General features: G+C 37.5%; 1 protein-coding gene across 1 annotated transcript in view; it reads right to left on the bottom strand.

Moving 5' to 3' along the window:
* Positions 1-1,489: 1,489 nt before the first annotated feature.
* Positions 1,490-21,679, bottom strand: part of LOC100370985 (uncharacterized) — a 51,713-nt gene continuing 31,523 nt past the window's right edge. Inside the window, exons 3-6 of the mRNA XM_085502672.1 lie at positions 12,700-12,950; positions 10,465-10,554; positions 3,947-3,974; positions 1,490-2,555 (exon numbers count right to left, since the gene is read on the bottom strand). Coding sequence (XP_085358798.1) covers positions 2,412-2,555; positions 3,947-3,974; positions 10,465-10,554; positions 12,700-12,950 — 513 coding nt within the window. The 3' untranslated portion in view covers positions 1,490-2,411. The remainder of the gene's footprint in view (positions 2,556-3,946; positions 3,975-10,464; positions 10,555-12,699; positions 12,951-21,679) is intronic.

Genomic DNA, 21,679 nt, shown 5'->3' with positions numbered 1-21,679 from the left:
GCCGGGCGATTTCATGGTCCGTTGCAGACTACTCGACCGAACGTCCATACACGTGTTATCACTGTACATCCGCCATGTTGAATCGCAGGAGATCGGCAAAATCTTCATTACAACTAACAGTTTAATGCTCACAACATAAAAAATACGAATATAATCATAGGCAACCTACTATTATATAATGAATAAATTGATCGATACAGGGACCCCCCCCCCCCCCCCCCGAGTTGTGGATATTTCGGAAAACGCGACACAAGCAAAAGACCGGATATCGATTTAGTTGAAAGCTATGTCCTCATGTACAATAATTTGACAGTTTACGAACTAGTTTCGTAGATTGGAGACAATTGTTAGCTTTTTTGGCTTTTCACAAGAATATAAAGCTGGCAATCATCATAATATTGACGTCCGTACGTCACGGAATGTACACCAATCGTACCCCAATAAACATTCAATTTTGCTGAAACTGGAGAACTTACCTTTGCAAACACGTTTCTTATGCCGCCTTCTTGAAGTTCTTGAAATCAAATTAGGTTACTAGTTCTTCTAGTAACTTGTGAATGAGACCATTGAGCCGAACAGAATACATGTATAAACAGTACTATAATAAATTGCACGCAATGGAGAAATCACGTGCCGTAATAACAGCAGCGTTACTCACAGATCTAATCTACTGTAAAATATTTTATTTCAGCTGGAATTACCATTCGCTGAAAAGACTTTTTCTGGGTGTTTTGTATGAATTTATTTTCATTGATTTTTGACAAGTTGACTGTAAAATATAAGAAAAGGGTATATTCGCTGGATTGTATTTTAACTGAAACATTCCTTCAGCGAAAATAGCAAAAAAATGTTAATTTATTTATTCTGAGCATGCGCAGACGTTCTGTCAATGTTGCCGGGAGAGGTAATTTTTGATGAAAATCGTGAAAAAGACCCACTTGGGATTTTCAGATCTGGAAAAAAAATTACGTGCATACTCAGCAGAGACTTGTTCATCAACCTGCCAAGTTTCACTGATATCTGCTGTAGAATTTCTGAGAAAATGTTGGGGACGGGAAAAATGGACATAACCTGAATTATAAAGTCCCCTTTTCAGGCTGCGCCTGAACGGGGACTAAAAATTGAACATAATCAGTCAAAGTATGTCAGAGAAATGGCTTTAGAAACACAATCATTAAAACAAAATGGCCACCAGTCAGCCATTTTGAATCAGATAGCCAAACCAATATATCTGTACATCTATGAGATGATGTATAATGATTATTTTAAATTTGAACATAATCAGTCACAGCATGTCAGAGATATGGCAATAGAACCACATTCATTAAAACAAAATGGCCACCAGTTGACCATTTTAAATCTGACCTGAAAAACAAAATGACATGCATCAAGGTCCCAATGTGTGAAGTTTGATTGTAATCGGTCCTGGCCAGGCCAGTCCAAACAGGTACTAAAAAGTGGGAAATGTAGTGCACACAATGGCAGTATGTTCTCAAAAACAATGCAATAGAATACATTCATATGAAATTGTAGCTACTAGCTAATTACTGGCAGACGACCAGCCAAACAAATTACAATAATTGACATTTACAAAAATACAAACTGACACAAAATAAATATGCACTGTAAAAGTGACTAAACTTATTAGTAAATGTTATAGACTTGAATCAAGTTTCTACTATTCACAATAAAACTAATAAACTTTTAAAATCACTGGATTTTAATTTAAAATCAAATGTATAACCTGTCAGTAAGGCAAAATAGAATACAATTCAATCATTATGTTTCTTCCACTTCAGATAGTTTACCATTGACAATATGAATCAAGAGTGGTTGCAGTAAAATGTTTTAGCAAATACACAAGAGAATATAGGGACGACAACTGCAGTCTTTTCTTTGATGTTACATTTCATTTTGATGTTACATTTCTTGTGTGATGATGATTCAATGTTCAAAATTATGTTTGAATATTTCATGACAAGTTGCATCACACATGTATTAAATTCTTAAAAATATCAATTATGTTTACGATGAATCAAAAACATGCCTATGCAACATGTTACCGTTATTAACAAGGAACCTAAACTACTAGAATTTGATGTTTTTAAAAACAGTTTACAAAACAACTTAGTGTTCAAAGTTGGCAGGACAATTTACTTACATAATTATACTGGAAAAGTGTGATATTGTGGTTGTGGATTTGTTGTACCCAGACACTTAGGTAATGAAATATGATGCACCAAGAAACGTTGTATTGAATGTCATTCTATTTCCTTTGATATTTGCCAGAATAGCCTATCACTGTATTATCTAGTGTCTTCAGAAATCACTTATTTAAAATTTATTGTGTAACTAACTTTTGCTAATAACCAGAAGACCTGAAGATGCTTACACAACCACACAATGTGGCATTACATCATTACAACTGTACGCTCATTGCCAGAGCTGAATAATCCAACACTACTTTTTTGATTTTTGTTTTTTCTCCTCCTTCCACTTCCTCTCCCTTGTTGAGGTATTGAACTGCTAAATCTTTCATTTAATGATGATGCAGTCTGTTGGAAAAGACAGATACTTAGTCAATTATCATGTCGCTGATTGGTGAACAAACCTATAAATGGGAGGTGTAGAAGGATAGCTATCTACTGAATTGTCATTTTGTCACCCCCACCACTCGGGCCACAACCCCCACCACTCGGGCCACAACCCCCACCACTCGGGCCACAACCCTCACCACTCGGGCCACAACCCCCACCACTCGGGCCACAACCCCCACCACTCGGGCCACAACCCCCACCACTCGGGCCACAACCTACACCACTCGGGCCACAACCTACACCACTCGGGCCACAACCTACACCACTCGGGCCACAACCTACGCCACTCGGGCCACAACCTACACCACTCGGGCAACAACCTACACCACTCGGGCCACAACCTACACCACTCGGGCCACAACCTACACCACTCCGGCCACAACCTCACCACTCAGGCCACATCTACACCACTCAGGCCACACCTACACCACTAATGCCACACCCACACCACATCCACACCACTCATGCCACACCTACACCACTCAGGCCAAACCCACACCCCTCATGCCACACCTACACCACTTATGCCACATCCACACCACTCACGCTATCCTGACGAAGTCGCATGCGTTGCGCTCTCCAACAAAGATTAACCAGAGCAGAGTATTGATCTTGCCGATGAGACATACACCATTCTGTCAGGCATTAGTGAGGTCTGATGCCATTCGGCTGGCGAGATCCTACTCACAACATACAATACAAAACAACACACAACTGATATACCACACAACACCCACCTGTGGAAGAGTCAAGTAATAAATAAGAGTAGACTAAGGTTTGTAAATCACATCACACATCTCTCAACTGAGACCTAGCCATAGCTGTTGGTCAGCAATAATAAGCATGAAAAACTTGTCACAACAGCAAATGTATTTTACACAAAGTAGGATTTTGAACCCAGGCATCAAAGTTTGCCATTTTGTGGGATAACAACATTCTACATGTATGAAGCAAGTGAAACAACGGGTAATAGACATGCAAAGGCTGTGCAGTTGATTATATTCCTGAATATTAGTATATTAGAACACATATACAGTCAATACAAATTATGAATTAGTATTGATAACAAATTAAAAGTTTATCAATGTGAATAGCTATTTTACTATAAAATACCTGAGGTCCATTAACTAATAGCTTGTGCAAGTGGAAATTATGCTTGATAGCAGGCCTAAGGTAGCAGATTATAGCTTGTATTTTAGGATCTAGGCTTGCAATAGCAGAATCTAGCTGCTTGAGTTGCTACATTAAGGAAAGAAAGTATTTAAGCTACTAAAGAATGAGCAAGGTCCAAGACACATAATTTTGTAATATTAGTGGTATTTTTGACATTGTATATAAATAGAGCTCACCTTTGTTTGACGATTAATTCTTACTGATCTGAAAGAAAAAGGACAAAAATATAGATGAAATGTTCATGTGTGATGGTTCCTGAAATTTTCTTTCATATTTATTGAGATCTGAAAATTACTACCGGTACTTCCTATTTTCATCACCAATCAATGAACCATTCCTGTTTCCTATTTTAATGTTTTTCACAAAATAGATTAGTGATACATTATGAATTTTTATTAATTCTCTGTCTATTATCTCATTCAAAACCTTCATTCATCATACACTGTTTGAAAGCCTAGATATAGAGGGACACATTTGAGTAAACTAGGCAGTCATTTGTTCGCATAAGCGTCACATGACAGACTGATTTGCGGACTTCCAGAAAAGAATGCAGTATTTTGAGATGAAATACACAGGATACATGGATGTTACTAAGTTCATGTGTTCAAACTGTTTAAGACCCTGCATTTGAAATGTTTACAGAGAAGTCTTTTCTAGCCCAGTAATTCACTACTACATGTAGTTGACAAATGATTTACAACACAATACTTATAAATGTTACAAATTTTTGAAAAGTACTACTGCAGAACATATTAATCATGTTGTTTGTTGACTGTTTACACATAAACTGTAGTTCAAGTGCATATGTTAAAACACAATCAAATATACACATCAAGCCTCTTCAAAGATGGACATTTTCAGTGCCTATAGTTTAATATTACATACTCTTATTTTGAAAAGCACACTAACAATTTTCTGAATTTTTAATTAGCTATGGTGATTCATCTAAGTTTTTCATGCCCTTAAGAAAATATTGGAATTTTTTTGTGTGCAAATATCATTTTTTACTCAAAATCGGGTTTTCTCCCCTTAGTAGGGGTTCCCAACTGTTAAATTTTGGATAAACAATAATACCCGCCCTTTGATTATTTTCAAAGGTAAACGGCAACTGGACAATCTCACACGCAGAGAGATAACGGCAGAAGTACAAGAAAAAGGATACAGCAATGAATCTCGTAAGTATTTTTTTTATTTTGTTCATACATGAATCTAAAAAAGTTGTCTTAGGCCTGGTTGTTCTGATACCATCCGTGTATCATATGGTGTACATATGGGTTTGTTCACTTTTTGTAAATGTGATCAATAAGATTCAAGATGACCGCCGCTGTGTTTTCCACATAAAATTTTTTTTTTCTCTTTTAAATCTGTTTTCCAAGGTTCCCAGTCAATATTATGCATGATCGGAATGAGTCACGTCATGTCAAAAGCCATGGTGTGTCATTCAAGATGGTTGCCACCTTGTGAACGTTGTGATTACGTTTTTCTTTACTTTTCGCATCATTATTTGCTATCTATTTCATTCATTCCACGGAGTTAGTGAAATTCTTTTTTTTTATTTCTATGTTTTGCATGTAGTTAATTTATTTTTGACTCCCATGTGCGAAGCACATAATGGGAGTCTTTGCAGTTACTGTGTGTGTGTGTGTGTGTGTGTGTGTGTGTGTGTGTGTGTGTGTGTGTGTGTGTATGGGTGTATGTGTGTATGTGTGTCCGACTGTTCCACTGCTATCTCAAGAACCATACATCGGTTTTTGATGAAACTTGGTGCATAGATGCTCTGGGCCAATGTGCAGATTTGATTAGGTTTTGGTAAAAATCCATGCTCGTTAATTACCTAATTTGCATGATAATTAGCTAATTTTTAGTTGTTCTGTGACTGTTCCACTGATATCTAAAGAACCACTCATTGGATTTTGATGAAACTTGGTACATAGATGCTTTGAACATATGCGCAGATTTGATTAGTTTTTGGTAAAAATCCGTGCATATTAATTACCTAATTTGCATGATAATTAGCTGATTTTTAGCTGTTCCATGATTGTTCCACTGATATCTAAACAACCACTCATTGGATTTTGATGAAACTTTGTACATACATGCTCTGAACTAATGCTAGGTTTTGATTAGTTTTTGGTAATAATCCGTGGATACTAATTACCTAATTTGCATAATGATTAGTCAATTTTCGTTTTTTCCACTGATATCTCAAGTACTAATCATCACATTTCAATGAAACTTGGTACATAGATGTCATATGACACTGCACAGACCTGATAGTTTTTATGGTAATATCAGTACATATTAATTACCTAATTTGCATAATTAATTAATTTTCAGCATTTGATATAAGTAGTGAGCATTACATTTCAATGAAACTTGGTACTTACATACTCAAGGACTATGCAGAGATTGATTGTTTTCGATAAATATTTGTGCATATTAATCACCTAATTTGCATAATTAGTAAATTTTCAGCTTTTCCATGGGTATCTCAAGTACTAATCATCGCGTTTCAATGAAACTTGGTACATAGATCCTTTAGGACTATGCAAAGATCTGATTAGTTTTAGGGTAAATAATTGTGCATATTAACTAACTAATTTTCATAATTAATTTTCAGCTTCTCTACTGATGTCTAAAGTACTAATCATCACATTTCAATGAATCTAGAATTATGTAGACCCAATTAGTTTCCAGTAAATATTTGTGCATATTAATCACCTAATTTGCATAATTAACCAACTTTCACACTGATATCTCAGGTACTAATCATCACATATCAATGAATGTACATGGATGATGTAGAACAATAGACAGACCTGGATAATTGTGGGTTAAAATCTGTACATATTAATTACCTAATTTGCATAATTAACCAATTTTAAGCTTTCACACTGATATCTAAAGTACTAATTATTCCATTTCAATGAAACTTAGTACAAAGATGCTCTAGGACAATGTACAAACCTAATAAATTAGTTTGGGGTAAAAATCTGTTCATATTAATTCCCTAATAAGCATAATAATTCATAATTTTTTGGTTCTAATCACATTTCAATTAAACTTAGAAACATAGATTTTCTGTTACATTGCGCAGACCTCATTAGTTTTACACTCAAATCTGTTCATATTAATTTTCTGATTTGCATAATTAGTTTTCAGCTAAGTAATTTCGAATTATATTTAATGTGTCTCCAATACTCTCAGTACATGGGAGTTCTTTGTAAGCTTTCTTTGATTATTCTTCATTTAGTTTGTTTACCGTGGATTAGAAATACATTTCCAAGGCGGAACGATGACTCTCGGCAGCTACTCATATGGGACTCCTGTAGCATACACCTCACGCCCGCTGTCAAAGAGGAATTGTAATCTCGGAACGTGGACATTGCAGTGATTCCAGGAGGATTGACATCACTTCTTCAACCACTAGATGTGGGCGTAAATAAGCCACTCAAAGACTATATGCACGCCGAGTGGGATGAATGGATGAAGACCTGTTCACACCGGCTGGTAAAAGAAAGGCCCCTGCTAAGTAGACAGTACTTGAGTGGGTCGTCTCTTCGTGGAAGTTCCACCCCAAAATGTCATCAATTCATTCAAGAAGACTAGCATATCTAACGCACTTGATGGCAGTGAGGACAACTTGGTGTACGAAGATCTCAAGGCAGACGACGAGGCAATCGGAGAAGAGATTGCAAAGATATTTTATAGCGACAATGAAGACAGTGAGGATGACAAGTTCCTTGGATTTTAAGCAAATCTCTGTGGTTCTCAAACAAACCAAACAGCCCTTTTCAGGGCCACCACATCCTCAAAAAAGAGTTATACAGCTACCATGTGTGTGTGTGTTTGTATCTTATATAGTATTTATTAAATGGTTTGTATCTTGAGTATATATTTATTGAACATCACTGAAAATTGTCCTTGACTTAAACATTTTTAGCTCCATGATTTAAAGTAAAAACTTGATACATTGTTGCAGTTTGTGTGCATCTCATTAGCATATCATTAACTAATTTGCATATTTCCCATGGAGACACTTTGAGATTTTAGACAATGCTTCAATAGAAGCCGCACCTGAACTTAACCACTTTTTATGGGGAGGGCAGCCGCGGCTTCTATTACGAATTTACAGTACATTTTATGCCAAGAGCACACTAACTGTCATCACAAAATTGTTAAGCTTCTACAGCTTGAAAAAACAAACAAATTACACATGCACCCCGACACAAAAATTATGTCAAACATGGTAAATTTTAGACTGAAAGTTTTTGCTTATCAATTTCTTATCAATAATTTCATATCTCAGTCGATCAAGGCAGCTATGAAACAAAAAATCAAGTTAAATAAATGGTTTAGCGTATTTTGCGAAGTCAGTCGGACGCAGAACCAACTCAATACCTCAGTGGAAAGGCGTCCTGGCGTTCAAAATAGTTTTGCTGTCCTACTAGAACATTGCCGAGTCGAAAACAATTGACGAACTGAGAAAAGTTTGTCTGGTGTTGTCTGCGAGAAATATTTGCCAAAAATAGAGAATTAAAGTTATCGTCATAAAATGAACAAGTCTGACAAAAAACCACCCAAGGTAGGTACCTATCAAGTATTGAAGTAATTGAGATAGGAGTTTCAAGAAGTCAACAATGCAATTGGGCAATGATAGACAATTGATGACAGCAAAGCTAAATCAAAGAAAGCTTAGAAAGAACTCCCGTGTGCTGAAGGAATAGGGATTATGATGTAATATTCGGGAATATTTGAAAATGATAAACAAATTATGAATAATCTATTAAATAAGGAGCCACCAGTAGTCATCTACACACATAGACATCATATACCTACAATAAGCCTACTTAAAAATATGCATAAAAAGTCTACACAAAATTGCAACATTAAAAAGAAAACTGAAATAAATTATAAAACATTGGGGAAAGTGAAATGCAACGAAAATAATGAACAAATAAAAGCCCAAAATAAACTTATAGGGCATTTAAAAATATTTTAGAAATTTAGTTAACACGGAAAACATAAAGTAGCAAGAACAACTATGTACATTTCTGACAAACAATCACAATCTAAATATCTAAAATTCAAACCACTATCTTAATATCAATATGTGTGTCAATAAATATTATATTTATTTATTTTCAGTTACGTATATTAATAAGGAAGGCATCACAATATTTAGAGTCCCTTTGATTGGTTTGTATATCCCGAAAATCGACATGGTAAAATTACAACCATCGTACAGCTCAGTACCATAACAAATATTAATAATTTACGGCAGACGTACTTCTCGGTACATAAAATTCAAAGTAATCCCCAACGCGTCTCATTTGTTACTGCGTATAAATTGACACTATCTGGAGCACGTCGCACGCGATGAGTACCAACCAAAAATACACACAAGACATTTTAAGTGGCTCAAAACAAAACCTATTCGCTAATTTTTGTTTTGAAAACATCTACGACGGCTTAAAACCCTGCACCCCGTCCCGCATGTTTTTTTTACCAGGCAGGAGATGACGGTCAGCGTGGCGTTGCCCCAGTCGTTTCCACTGTGCATCCAGTAGTTAATGCCGACATCACGGTCTATACATTCCACATGAAGCATGGTATTCAGCTTAACCATATATTCTTTTTTGCTCCATGGCTTAACTTAATAGGAACAGTAACTCGAGCAATAAATGTGCCGTGTAATATTCAATGAAAAAAATAGTGAAACACGAGGCCCAAGCTGGGGGCCCACATAAGGTGTTGCAATACTGTAAATATAACAAAGCCAGACACCGATTGTTTCCTTTGCTAGGTAAAATCAATGTACAGAATACTCGGATGAAACAACTAAAGTAAACTAGGATATATTAGAGCCAATGAATTCATAATTTCCGACGAAAAGGGCCGGTAAAAAATACCCCTCATAACAAATCACCGTCGATTGTAACAAATCACCGTGTTGAGGGGGCGGTGAACAAATGAGACACTGATTGTCAAATTGTTTTGGTAATCATTGCATGTCGATTCATTTCATTTGTACAGGGTACTCTGACACAAAAATAAGGTAAACCAGCTTACTTAGTGCTATGATTTTGTGATTTTTGTTTTTGTACAACACACTGGAAATAACAAAATGGCTGACACCATCATAAATTGCTGGTCATAAAAAATAGAATACGCATGCGCAACATTATGCAAATTAGTCCACTCACCGATTCCTATTAGTTGTATTCATGCAATTGGGCAGAAAAAATAAAAAAAAAATATTAAAAAAATACATAAAAATGCTAAATTTTAATTAAAATGTAAAATAAAACAATGAATTGCAGCAGCCAATCATTAGTAACATTCTTACCAAGTTATATAAAAATCGTTTTAATGCTTCTTGAGATGTAACTGAAATAGCTTAAAATTCACACATTATTATGCAGACGAGCTCATTAATATGCATGGATGTCAACCAAAAACTAATTAAATCTGCGCATTGCCCCAGACAAGCTATATACAAAGTTTCATTGAAATTCGAACATTGGTTCTTGAGATATCGATGGAACAGACACACACACACACACACACGCACAGACAGACAGACACACTAACTGCAAAGACTCCCTTTTTGTGCTTCGCACACGGGAGTCAAAAAAAGACTTTTATCACGATTCTCCTTTATATTTATAGGCATTAAGAATTGATGACTTACCCTGAAGAACTAGCATTCGGTACTGACACTGTCATAATCTGTGAGGGTAATGGTCCTTGTTGTATGTTGCTTGCAATATTCCCTTTCCATCTAAAAAAACAAAAAATCACAAAATTACCAATTTATACTTTTCGGTAGGTGTGATTTAAATGTACTTTTGAAAATTTACTAGACTTGAATGCTTTGGAATTATGTTTGTATTCAGTGAACTGCCATGCATGCCCCAGTTGCATGATTATATAGTAATGCATATGACCATAGTGGCAGTGTAACAAATTTGGTTGTGGCTGGACACCACATATTTTGAATATATTCAAATATAGGCACAAATCAACTATCAAATAAAAAACAGACTTAAAATGAAAAGTAACAAATAGTCACATGCAAGATTCAAATCATCATGTCAAACCCTTTCAACATTATCAGGGTTCAGGGTTCTCCACGAGGGGTTTTTACAGGGCGCCGCGCCCTGTTATCTGAAATTGACGCCCTGTTTAAATTGTCAGCGCCCTGTTATATTTCCTGTGCGCCCTGCATGGTCCCATACAAAGAATTGTTTACAAAACAGGCCAACACTCATTGTCTTCCGAAGATGATTCATCGTGCTCAGGGTAACTGGTTCATTGTTTTAAGGTGCAACTGTGAAAATTCCGGTTTGTTATCGTAGCAGGTCACCGTGAGGTGATAACACCACCAAACAAAACGTTACAAGTTTTTTCAACACGATTAAAAATGAACATGTGGCCCAGAAAAGTGCATTATCGTACCCACATTTTTACTGCCAGGGTGACGTCAAATATATAAAATCGTTATCGGTAAAACCATTCGTTAAACATAAGGTCTATGGTTAAAACCAAGTTCACGCCGTGACTAGGTAGCGGCAACATCGTCACCGCCGAGTAGAACAAAGGCAGCAACCGGGCAGCTATGCACTTGTATGATCGGTAAACGACCAGCGCAGCCGACGTACCATCACAGACATTGCTGATCACCAAGAAGTCCACACGAATGCTTGCTTGAACATGTAAATGTTTACATTTAAATGTCACTATTTAAAGTTGAATTTTCTTTAAATCACGATTTAAAAACCCTGGTAAAACGGCCATGCTTTCAACTCGCATCATAAGTGGAAGAAATAAATTTACTTGTGTTCTTTTGGAACAAATATTCTGATTGGTTGTTTTTCGCGTCAATGCGTGGCTTTGGCCAATCAAAAGCATCGTTACATAGTATCAGGGTGCACACAGTAAAATGAACTGTTTCCGGGTCATAGCTGTTTTCAACGAAGCAGACATCAACAAACTTTCGATTTGAATGAAAATTATAATATTCTTTTAAATATGTATTTTGTTTTTTTTATACCTTATTCTATTATTTTTGATAGTAACTGTTAACTGCAGATCGAAAATCTTCTATTGTGTACATTTTATTTCGTTTGATCACCTTGGTTGTTGGTGCCATTCATGCAAGTTTTTTAATGAACCAATTACGAACGTTTGTGCGACATATATTTTATTTTGCTTCGTCCAAATAAATATAAATCATAAATATAATTTTTTGCTAATAATTAAATAAAGCATGTATGTATCTATTTGGGAAAATAAATTTAACAAACTTGTTACGGTTTTTTCTGGACGCGATCATTACTTGTAAACAACTGATGTCGCCGCTTGAGGAATCGTGCAGCTAAAATCAGCTGATTGTACGTGCTGACGTTTACTTAATAATAGCTCTTAAAAATTCCTATTCATTTTGTAATAATAAATATATATTATGCATATGTAATAATATGTAGATTAATAGATTTTTTGGTTTCCATTTTTCAACATCCTTGCCAATGATGCACGTTACAAATGTGCCACGCCCACTTCACATTGGCGCGCCCTCTTTAATTTTCAAACCGTGGAGAACCCTGGGGTTTGCTTCACAGCCAGCAGAATAGATGACATGGTCTAGGGGTTAGCAGGTTCAAATCTTTCAAATTTTCTCTTGAAATAATTGTTGATGGTTTTACATTCATGTCATATTTATATTTACATATCTAATTCCATGAAATTTACCGGTAATGTAAAAGTAATTTAAATTATTCTTGACAGATACACAGTTGATGAGTACTATTAATGGAATTAATAATGTGTGTGAAAAAGATTATTGGTCACAATGTGAAAATTTGACCACCCTGCAATGCTGTTTACAGCTGTATTTACTACACTGTATTTGTTAAATAATACTAACCTTCTCTTATTCTTCATTCGGTGTTGTGTTTGGTTAAAGCCTGTTATTGTTTGTCGTGCCTGGCCATGCACCATTCCTTGAGTCTGAAAAGATTGATTCAAACCTCTTCTCTGTGTGAGCTGTTGTTGTCTGGCAGCTTTTCTCTGTTGTATTAAGTTTGTTCTAACAAGCGTTTTCCTTTTGTTGACAGCTCCAATCTGTCTATTATGTACTGGACCTTTAAGTTTTTGTATTTGTTGTCTTCTAGAGTTCTACAGAGAACAAAATGCTGAAGTTTCAAATATTGAAATGATTCCATATCATATAACCAAGTGACACAACAGACTGTTAAGAAGACTAAAATGACACAACAGGTAACACAAGTGTCACTATGTATGGTATGAGACTGTTAAGAAAGCCCTGACTAAAATGGCACAACAGGTAACACAAGTGCCACTATGTATGATATGAGACTGTTAAGAAAGCCCAGACTAAAATGGCACAACAGGCAACACAAGTGTCACTATATATGGTATGAGACTGTTAAGAAAGCCCAGACTAAAATGGCACAACAGGCAACACATATGTCACTATGTATGGTATGAGACTGTTAAGAAAGTCCTGACTTAAATGGCACAACAGGTAACACAAGTGTCACTATATATGGTATGAGACTGTTAAGAAAGCCCAGACTAAAATTGCACAACAGGCAACACAAGTGCCACTATGTACGGTATGAGACTGTTAAGAAAGCCCTGACTAAGATGGCACAACAGGTAACACAAGTGTCACTATGTATGGTATGAGACTGTTAAGAAAGCCCAGACTAAAATGGCACAACAGGCAACACAAGTGCCACTATGTATGGTATGAGACTGTTAAGAAAGCTCTGACTAAAATGGCACAACAGGTAACACAAGTGTCACTATATATGGTATGAGACTGTTAAGAAAGCCCTGACTAAAATGGCACAATAGGCAACACAAGTGTCACTATGCATGGTATGAGACTGTTAAGAAAGTCCTGACTTAAATGGCACAACAGGTAACACAAGTGTCACTATATATGGTATGAGACTGTTAAGAAAGCCCTGACTAAAATGGCACAACAGGTAACACAAGTGCCACTATGTATGGTATGAGACTGTTAAGAAAGCCCTGACTAAAATGGCACCACAACAGGTAACACAAGTGTCACTATGTATGGTATGAGACTGTTAAGAAAGCCCTGACTAAAATGGCACAACAGGCAACACAAGTGTCACTATGTATGGCATGAGACTGTTAAGAAAGTCCTGACTAAAATGGCACAACAGGTAATACAAGTGTCACTATGTATGGTATGAGACTGTTAAGAAAGCCCAGACTAAAATGGCACAACAGGTAACACAAGTGTCACTATGCATGGTATGAGACTGTTAAGAAAGCCCTGACTAAAATGGGACAACAGGTAACACAAGTGTCACTATGCATGGTATGAGACTGTTAAGAAAGTCCTGACTAAAATGGCACAACAGGTAACACAAGTGTCACTATGTATGGTATGAGACTGTTAAGAAAGCCCAGACTAAAATGGCACAACAGGCAACACAAGTGTCACTATGTATGGTATGAGACTATTAAGAAAGCCCAGACTAAAATGGCACAACAGGCAACACAAGTGTCACTATGCATGGTATGAGACTGTTAAGAAAGCCCAGACTAAAATGGCACAACAGGCAACACAAGTGTCACTATGTATGGTATGAGACTGTTAAGAAAGCCCTGACTAAAATGGCACAACAGGTAACACAAGTGCCACTATGTATGGTATGAGACTGTAAAGAAAGCTCAGACTAAAATGGCACAACAGGCAACACAAGTGTCACTATGTATGGTATGAGACTGTTAAGAAAGCCCTGACTAAAATGGCACAACAGGTAACACAAGTGTCACTATGTATGGTATGAGACTGTTAAGAAAGCCCTGATTAAAATGGCACAAAAGGTAACCACAAGTACCACTATGTATGGTATGAAACTGTTAAGAAAGCCCTGACTAAAATGGCACAACAGGTAACACAAGTGTCACTATGTATGGTATGAGACTGTTAAGAAAGTCCTGACTAAAATGGCACAACAGGTAACACAAGTGCCACTATATATGGTATGAGACTGTTAAGAAAGTCCTGACTAAAATGGCACAACAGGCACCACAAGTGCCACTATATATGGTATGAGACTGTTAAGAAAGCCCTGACTAAAATGGCACAACAGGTAACACAAGTGCCACTATATATGGTATGAGACTGTTAAGAAAGCCCTGACTAAAATGGCACAACAGGTAACACAAGTGTCACTATATATGGTATGAGACTGTTAAGAAAGCCCTGACTAAAATGGCACAACAGGTAACACAAGTGTCACTATATATGGTATGAGACTGTTAAGAAAGCCCTGACTAAAATGGCACAACAGGTAACACAAGTGCCACTATGTATGGTATGAGACTGTTAGAAAAGTCCTGACTAAAATTGCACAACAGGTAACACAAGTGTCACTATGTATGGTATGAGACTGTTAAGAAAGCCCTGACTAAAATGGCACAACAGGTAACACAAGTGTCACTATGTATGGTATGAGACTGTTAAGAAAGCCCTGACTAAAATGGCACAACAGGTAACACAAGTGTCACTATGTATGGTATGAGACTGTTAGAAAAGTCCTGACTAAAATTGCACAACAGGTAACACAAGTGTCACTATGTATGGTATGAGACTGTTAAGAAAGTTCTGACTAAAATGGCACAACAGGCAACACAAGTGTCACTATGTATGGTATGAGACTGTTAAGAAAGCCCTGATTAAAATGGCACAACAGGTAACCACAAGTACCACTATGTATGGTATGAAACTGTTAAGAAAGCCCAGACTAAAATGGCACAACAGGTAACACAAGTGTCACTATGTATGGTATGAGACTGTTAAGAAAGCCCAGACTAAAATGGCACAATAGGCAACACAAGTGTCACTATGCATGGTATGAGACTGTTAAGAAAGCCCTGACTAAAATGGCACAACAGGTAACACAAGTGTCACTATGTATGGTATGAGACTGTTAAGAAAGCCCTGACTGAAATGGCACAACAGGTAACACAAGTGTCACTATGTATGGTATGAGACTGTTAAGAAAGCCCTGACTAAAATGGCACAACAGGTAACACAAGTGCCACTATATATGGTATGAGACTGTTAAGAAAGCCCTGACTAAAATGGCACAACAGGTAACACAAGTGCCACTATGTATGGTATGAGACTGTTAAGAAAGCCCTGACTAAAATGGCACAACAGGCAACACAAGTGCCACTATATATGGTATGAGACTGTTAAGAAAGCCCTGACTAAAATGGCACAACAGGTAACACAAGTGCCACTATATATGGTATGAGACTGTTAAGAAAGCCCTGACTAAAATGGCACAACAGGTAACACAAGTGCCACTATATATGGTATGAGACTGTTAAGAAAGCCCAGACTAAAATGGCACAACAGGTAACACAAGTGCCACTATGTATGGTATGAGACTATTAAGAAAGCCCTGACTAAAATGGCACAACAGGTAACACAAGTGTCACTATGTATGGTATGAGACTGTTAAGAAAGCCCTGACTAAAATGGCACAACAGGTAACACAAGTGTCACTATGTATGGTATGAGATTGTTAGAAAAGTCCTGACTAAAATTGCACAACAGGTAACACAAGTGTCACTATGTATGGTATGAGACTGTTAAGAAAGTCCTGACTAAAATGGCACAACAGGCAACACAAGTGTCACTATGTATGGTATGAGACTGTTAAGAAAGCCCTGATTAAAATGGCACAACAGGTAACCACAAGTACCACTATGTATGGTATGAAACTGTTAAGAAAGCCCAGACTAAAATGGCACAACAGGTAACACAAGTGTCACTATGTATGGTATGAGACTGTTAAGAAAGCCCAGACTAAAATGGCACAATAGGCAACACAAGTGTCACTATGCATGGTATGAGACTGTTAAGAAAGCCCTGACTAAAATGGCACAACAGGTAACACAAGTGTCACTATGTATGGTATGAGACTGTTAAGAAAGCCCTGACTGAAATGGCACAACAGGTAACACAAGTGTCACTATGTATGGTATGAGACTGTTAAGAAAGCCCTGACTAAAATGGCACAACAGGTAACACAAGTGCCACTATATATGGTATGAGACTGTTAAGAAAGCCCTGACTAAAATGGCACAACAGGTAACACAAGTGCCACTATGTATGGTATGAGACTGTTAAGAAAGCCCTGACTAAAATGGCACAACAGGCAACACAAGTGCCACTATATATGGTATGAGACTGTTAAGAAAGCCCTGACTAAAATGGCACAACAGGTAACACAAGTGCCACTATATATGGTATGAGACTGTTAAGAAAGCCCAGACTAAAATGGCACAACAGGTAACACAAGTGCCACTATGTATGGTATGAGACTATTAAGAAAGCCCTGACTAAAATGGCACAACAGGTAACACAAGTGTCACTATGTATGGTATGAGACTGTTAAGAAAGTCCTGGCTAAAATGGCACAACAGGCAACACAAGTGCCACTATATATGGTATGAGACTGTTAAGAAAGCCCTGACTAAAATGGCACAACAGGTAACACAAGTGTCACTATGTATGGTATGAGACTGTTAAGAAAGCCCTGACTAAAATGGCACAACAGGTAACACAAGTGTCACTATGTATGGTATGAGACTGTTAAGAAAGTCCTGACTAAAATGGCACAACAGGTAACACAAGTGCCACTATATATGGTATGAGACTGTTAAGAAAGTCCTGACTAAAATGGCACAACAGGCACCACAAGTGCCACTATATATGATATGAGACTGTTAAGAAAGCCCTGACTAAAATGGCACAACAGGTAACACAAGTGCCACTATATATAGTATGAGACTGTTAAGAAAGCCCAGACTAAAATGGCACAACAGGTAACACAAGTGCCACTATATATGATATGAGACTGTTAAGAAAGCCCTGACTAAAATGGCACAACAGGTAACACAAGTGTCACTATGTATGGTATGAGACTGTTAAGAAAGCCCTGACTAAAATGGCACAACAGGTAACACAAGTGTCACTATGTATGGTATGAGACTGTTAAGAAAGTCCTGACTAAAATGGCACAACAGGTAACACAAGTGCCACTATATATGGTATGAGACTGTTAAGAAAGTCCTGACTAAAATGGCACAACAGGCACCACAAGTGCCACTATATATGATATGAGACTGTTAAGAAAGCCCTGACTAAAATGGCACAACAGGTAACACAAGTGCCACTATATATGGTATGAGACTGTTAAGAAAGTCCTGACTAAAATGGCACAACAGGCACCACAAGTGCCACTATATATGATATGAGACTGTTAAGAAAGCCCTGACTAAAATGGCACAACAGGTAACACAAGTGCCACTATATATGGTATGAGACTGTTAAGAAAGTCCTGACTAAAATGGCACAACAGGCAACACAAGTGCCACTATATATGGTATGAGACTGTTAAGAAAGCCCTGACTAAAATGGCACAACAGGTAACACAAGTGTCACTATATATGGTATGAGACTGTTAAGAAAGCCCTGACTAAAATGGCACAACAGGTAACACAAGTGTCACTATGTATGGTATGAGACTGTTAAGAAAGCCCTAACTAAAATGGCACAACAGGTAACACAAGTGTCACTATGTATGGTATGAGACTGTTAGAAAAGTCCTGACTAAAATGGCACAACAGGTAACACAAGTGTCACTATATATGGTATGAGACTGTTAAGAAAGCCCTGACTAAAATGGCACAACAGGTAACACAAGTGCCACTATGTATGGTATGAGACTGTTAGAAAAGTCATGACTAAAATTGCACAACAGGTAACACAAGTGCCACTATGTATGGTATGAGACTGTTAAGAAAGCCCTGACTAAAATGGCACAACAGGTAACACAAGTGTCACTATGTATGGTATGAGACTGTTAAGAAAGCCCTGACTAAAATGGCACAACAGGTAACACAAGTGTCACTATGTATGGTATGAGACTGTTAGAAAAGTCCTGACTAAAATTGCACAACAGGTAACACAAGTGTCACTATGTATGGTATGAGACTGTTAAGAAAGTCCTGACTAAAATGGCACAACAGGCAACACAAGTGTCACTATGTATGGTATGAGACTGTTAAGAAAGCCCTGATTAAAATGGCACAACAGGTAACCACAAGTACCACTATGTATGGTATGAAACTGTTAAGAAAGCCCAGACTAAAATGGCACAACAGGTAACACAAGTGTCACTATGTATGGTATGAGACTGTTAAGAAAACCCAGACTAAAATGGCACAATAGGCAACACAAGTGTCACTATGCATGGTATGAGACTGTTAAGAAAGCCCTGACTAAAATGGCACAACAGGTAACACAAGTGTCACTATGTATGGTATGAGACTGTTAAGAAAGCCCTGACTAAAATTGCACAACAGGTAACACAAGTGTCACTATGTATGGTATGAGACTGTTAAGAAAGTCCTGACTAAAATTGCACAACAGGTAACACAAGTGCCACTATGTATGGTATGAGACTGTTAAGAAAGCCCTGACTAAAATGGCACAACAGGCAACACAAGTGCCACTATATATGGTATGAGACTGTTAAGAAAGCCCTGACTAAAATGGCACAACAGGTAACACAAGTGCCACTATATATGGTATGAGACTGTTAAGAAAGCCCAGACTAAAATGGCACAACAGGTAACACAAGTGCCACTATGTATGGTATGAGACTATTAAGAAAGCCCTGACTAAAATGGCACAACAGGTAACACAAGTGTCACTATGTATGGTATGAGACTGTTAAGAAAGTCCTGGCTAAAATGGCACAACAGGCAACACAAGTGCCACTATATATGGTATGAGACTGTTAAGAAAGCCCTGACTAAAATGGCACAACAGGTAACACAAGTGTCACTATGTATGGTATGAGACTGTTAAGAAAGCCCTGACTAAAATGGCACAACAGGTAACACAAGTGTCACTATGTATGGTATGAGACTGTTAAGAAAGTCCTGACTAAAATGGCACAACAGGTAACACAAGTGCCACTATATATGGTATGAGACTGTTAAGAAAGTCCTGACTAAAATGGCACAACAGGCACCACAAGTGCCACTATATATGATATGAGACTGTTAAGAAAGCCCTGACTAAAATGGCACAACAGGTAACACAAGTGCCACTATATATAGTATGAGACTGTTAAGAAAGCCCAGACTAAAATGGCACAACAGGTAACACAAGTGCCACTATATATGATATGAGACTGTTAAGAAAGCCCTGACTAAAATGGCACAACAGGTAACACAAGTGTCACTATGTATGGTATGAGACTGTTAAGAAAGCCCTGACTAAAATGGCACAACAGGTAACACAAGTGTCACTATGTATGGTATGAGACTGTTAAGAAAGTCCTGACTAAAATGGCACAACAGGTAACACAAGTGCCACTATATATGGTATGAGACTGTTAAGAAAGTCCTGACTAAAATGGCACAACAGGCACCACAAGTGCCACTATATATGATATGAGACTGTTAAGAAAGCCCTGACTAAAATGGCACAACAGGTAACACAAGTGCCACTATATATGGTATGAGACTGTTAAGAAAGTCCTGACTAAAATGGCACAACAGGTAACACAAGTGCCACTATATATGGTATGAGACTGTTAAGAAAGTCCTGACTAAAATGGCACAACAGGCAACACAAGTGCCACTATATATGGTATGAGACTGTTAAGAAAGCCCTGACTAAAATGGCACAACAGGTAACACAAGTGTCACTATATATGGTATGAGACTGTTAAGAAAGCCCTGACTAAAATGGCACAACAGGTAACACAAGTGTCACTATGTATGGTATGAGACTGTTAAGAAAGCCCTAACTAAAATGGCACAACAGGTAACACAAGTGTCACTATGTATGGTATGAGACTGTTAGAAAAGTCCTGACTAAAATGGCACAACAGGTAACACAAGTGTCACTATATATGGTATGAGACTGTTAAGAAAGCCCTGACTAAAATGGCACAACAGGTAACACAAGTGCCACTATGTATGGTATGAGACTGTTAGAAAAGTCATGACTAAAATTGCACAACAGGTAACACAAGTGCCACTATGTATGGTATGAGACTGTTAAGAAAGCCCTGACTAAAATGGCACAACAGGTAACACAAGTGTCACTATGTATGGTATGAGACTGTTAAGAAAGCCCTGACTAAAATGGCACAACAGGTAACACAAGTGTCACTATGTATGGTATGAGACTGTTAGAAAAGTCCTGACTAAAATTGCACAACAGGTAACACAAGTGTCACTATGTATGGTATGAGACTGTTAAGAAAGTCCTGACTAAAATGGCACAACAGGCAACACAAGTGTCACTATGTATGGTATGAGACTGTTAAGAAAGCCCTGATTAAAATGGCACAACAGGTAACCACAAGTACCACTATGTATGGTATGAAACTGTTAAGAAAGCCCAGACTAAAATGGCACAACAGGTAACACAAGTGTCACTATGTATGGTATGAGACTGTTAAGAAAACCCAGACTAAAATGGCACAATAGGCAACACAAGTGTCACTATGCATGGTATGAGACTGTTAAGAAAGCCCTGACTAAAATGGCACAACAGGTAACACAAGTGTCACTATGTATGGTATGAGACTGTTAAGAAAGCCCTGACTAAAATGGCACAACAGGTAACACAAGTGCCACTATATATGGTATGAGACTGTTAAGAAAGCCCTGACTAAAATGGCACAACAGGTAACACAAGTGCCACTATGTATGGTATGAGACTGTTAAGAAAGCCCTGACTAAAATGGCACAACAGGCAACACAAGTGCCACTATATATGGTATGAGACTGTTAAGAAA

Source organism: Saccoglossus kowalevskii, chromosome 1, assembly GCF_978046115.1.
Source record: "Saccoglossus kowalevskii chromosome 1, keSacKowa6.1, whole genome shotgun sequence".
NCBI lineage: Eukaryota > Metazoa > Hemichordata > Enteropneusta > Harrimaniidae > Saccoglossus > Saccoglossus kowalevskii.
This window is presented reverse-complemented; position numbering and strand designations above follow the sequence as displayed.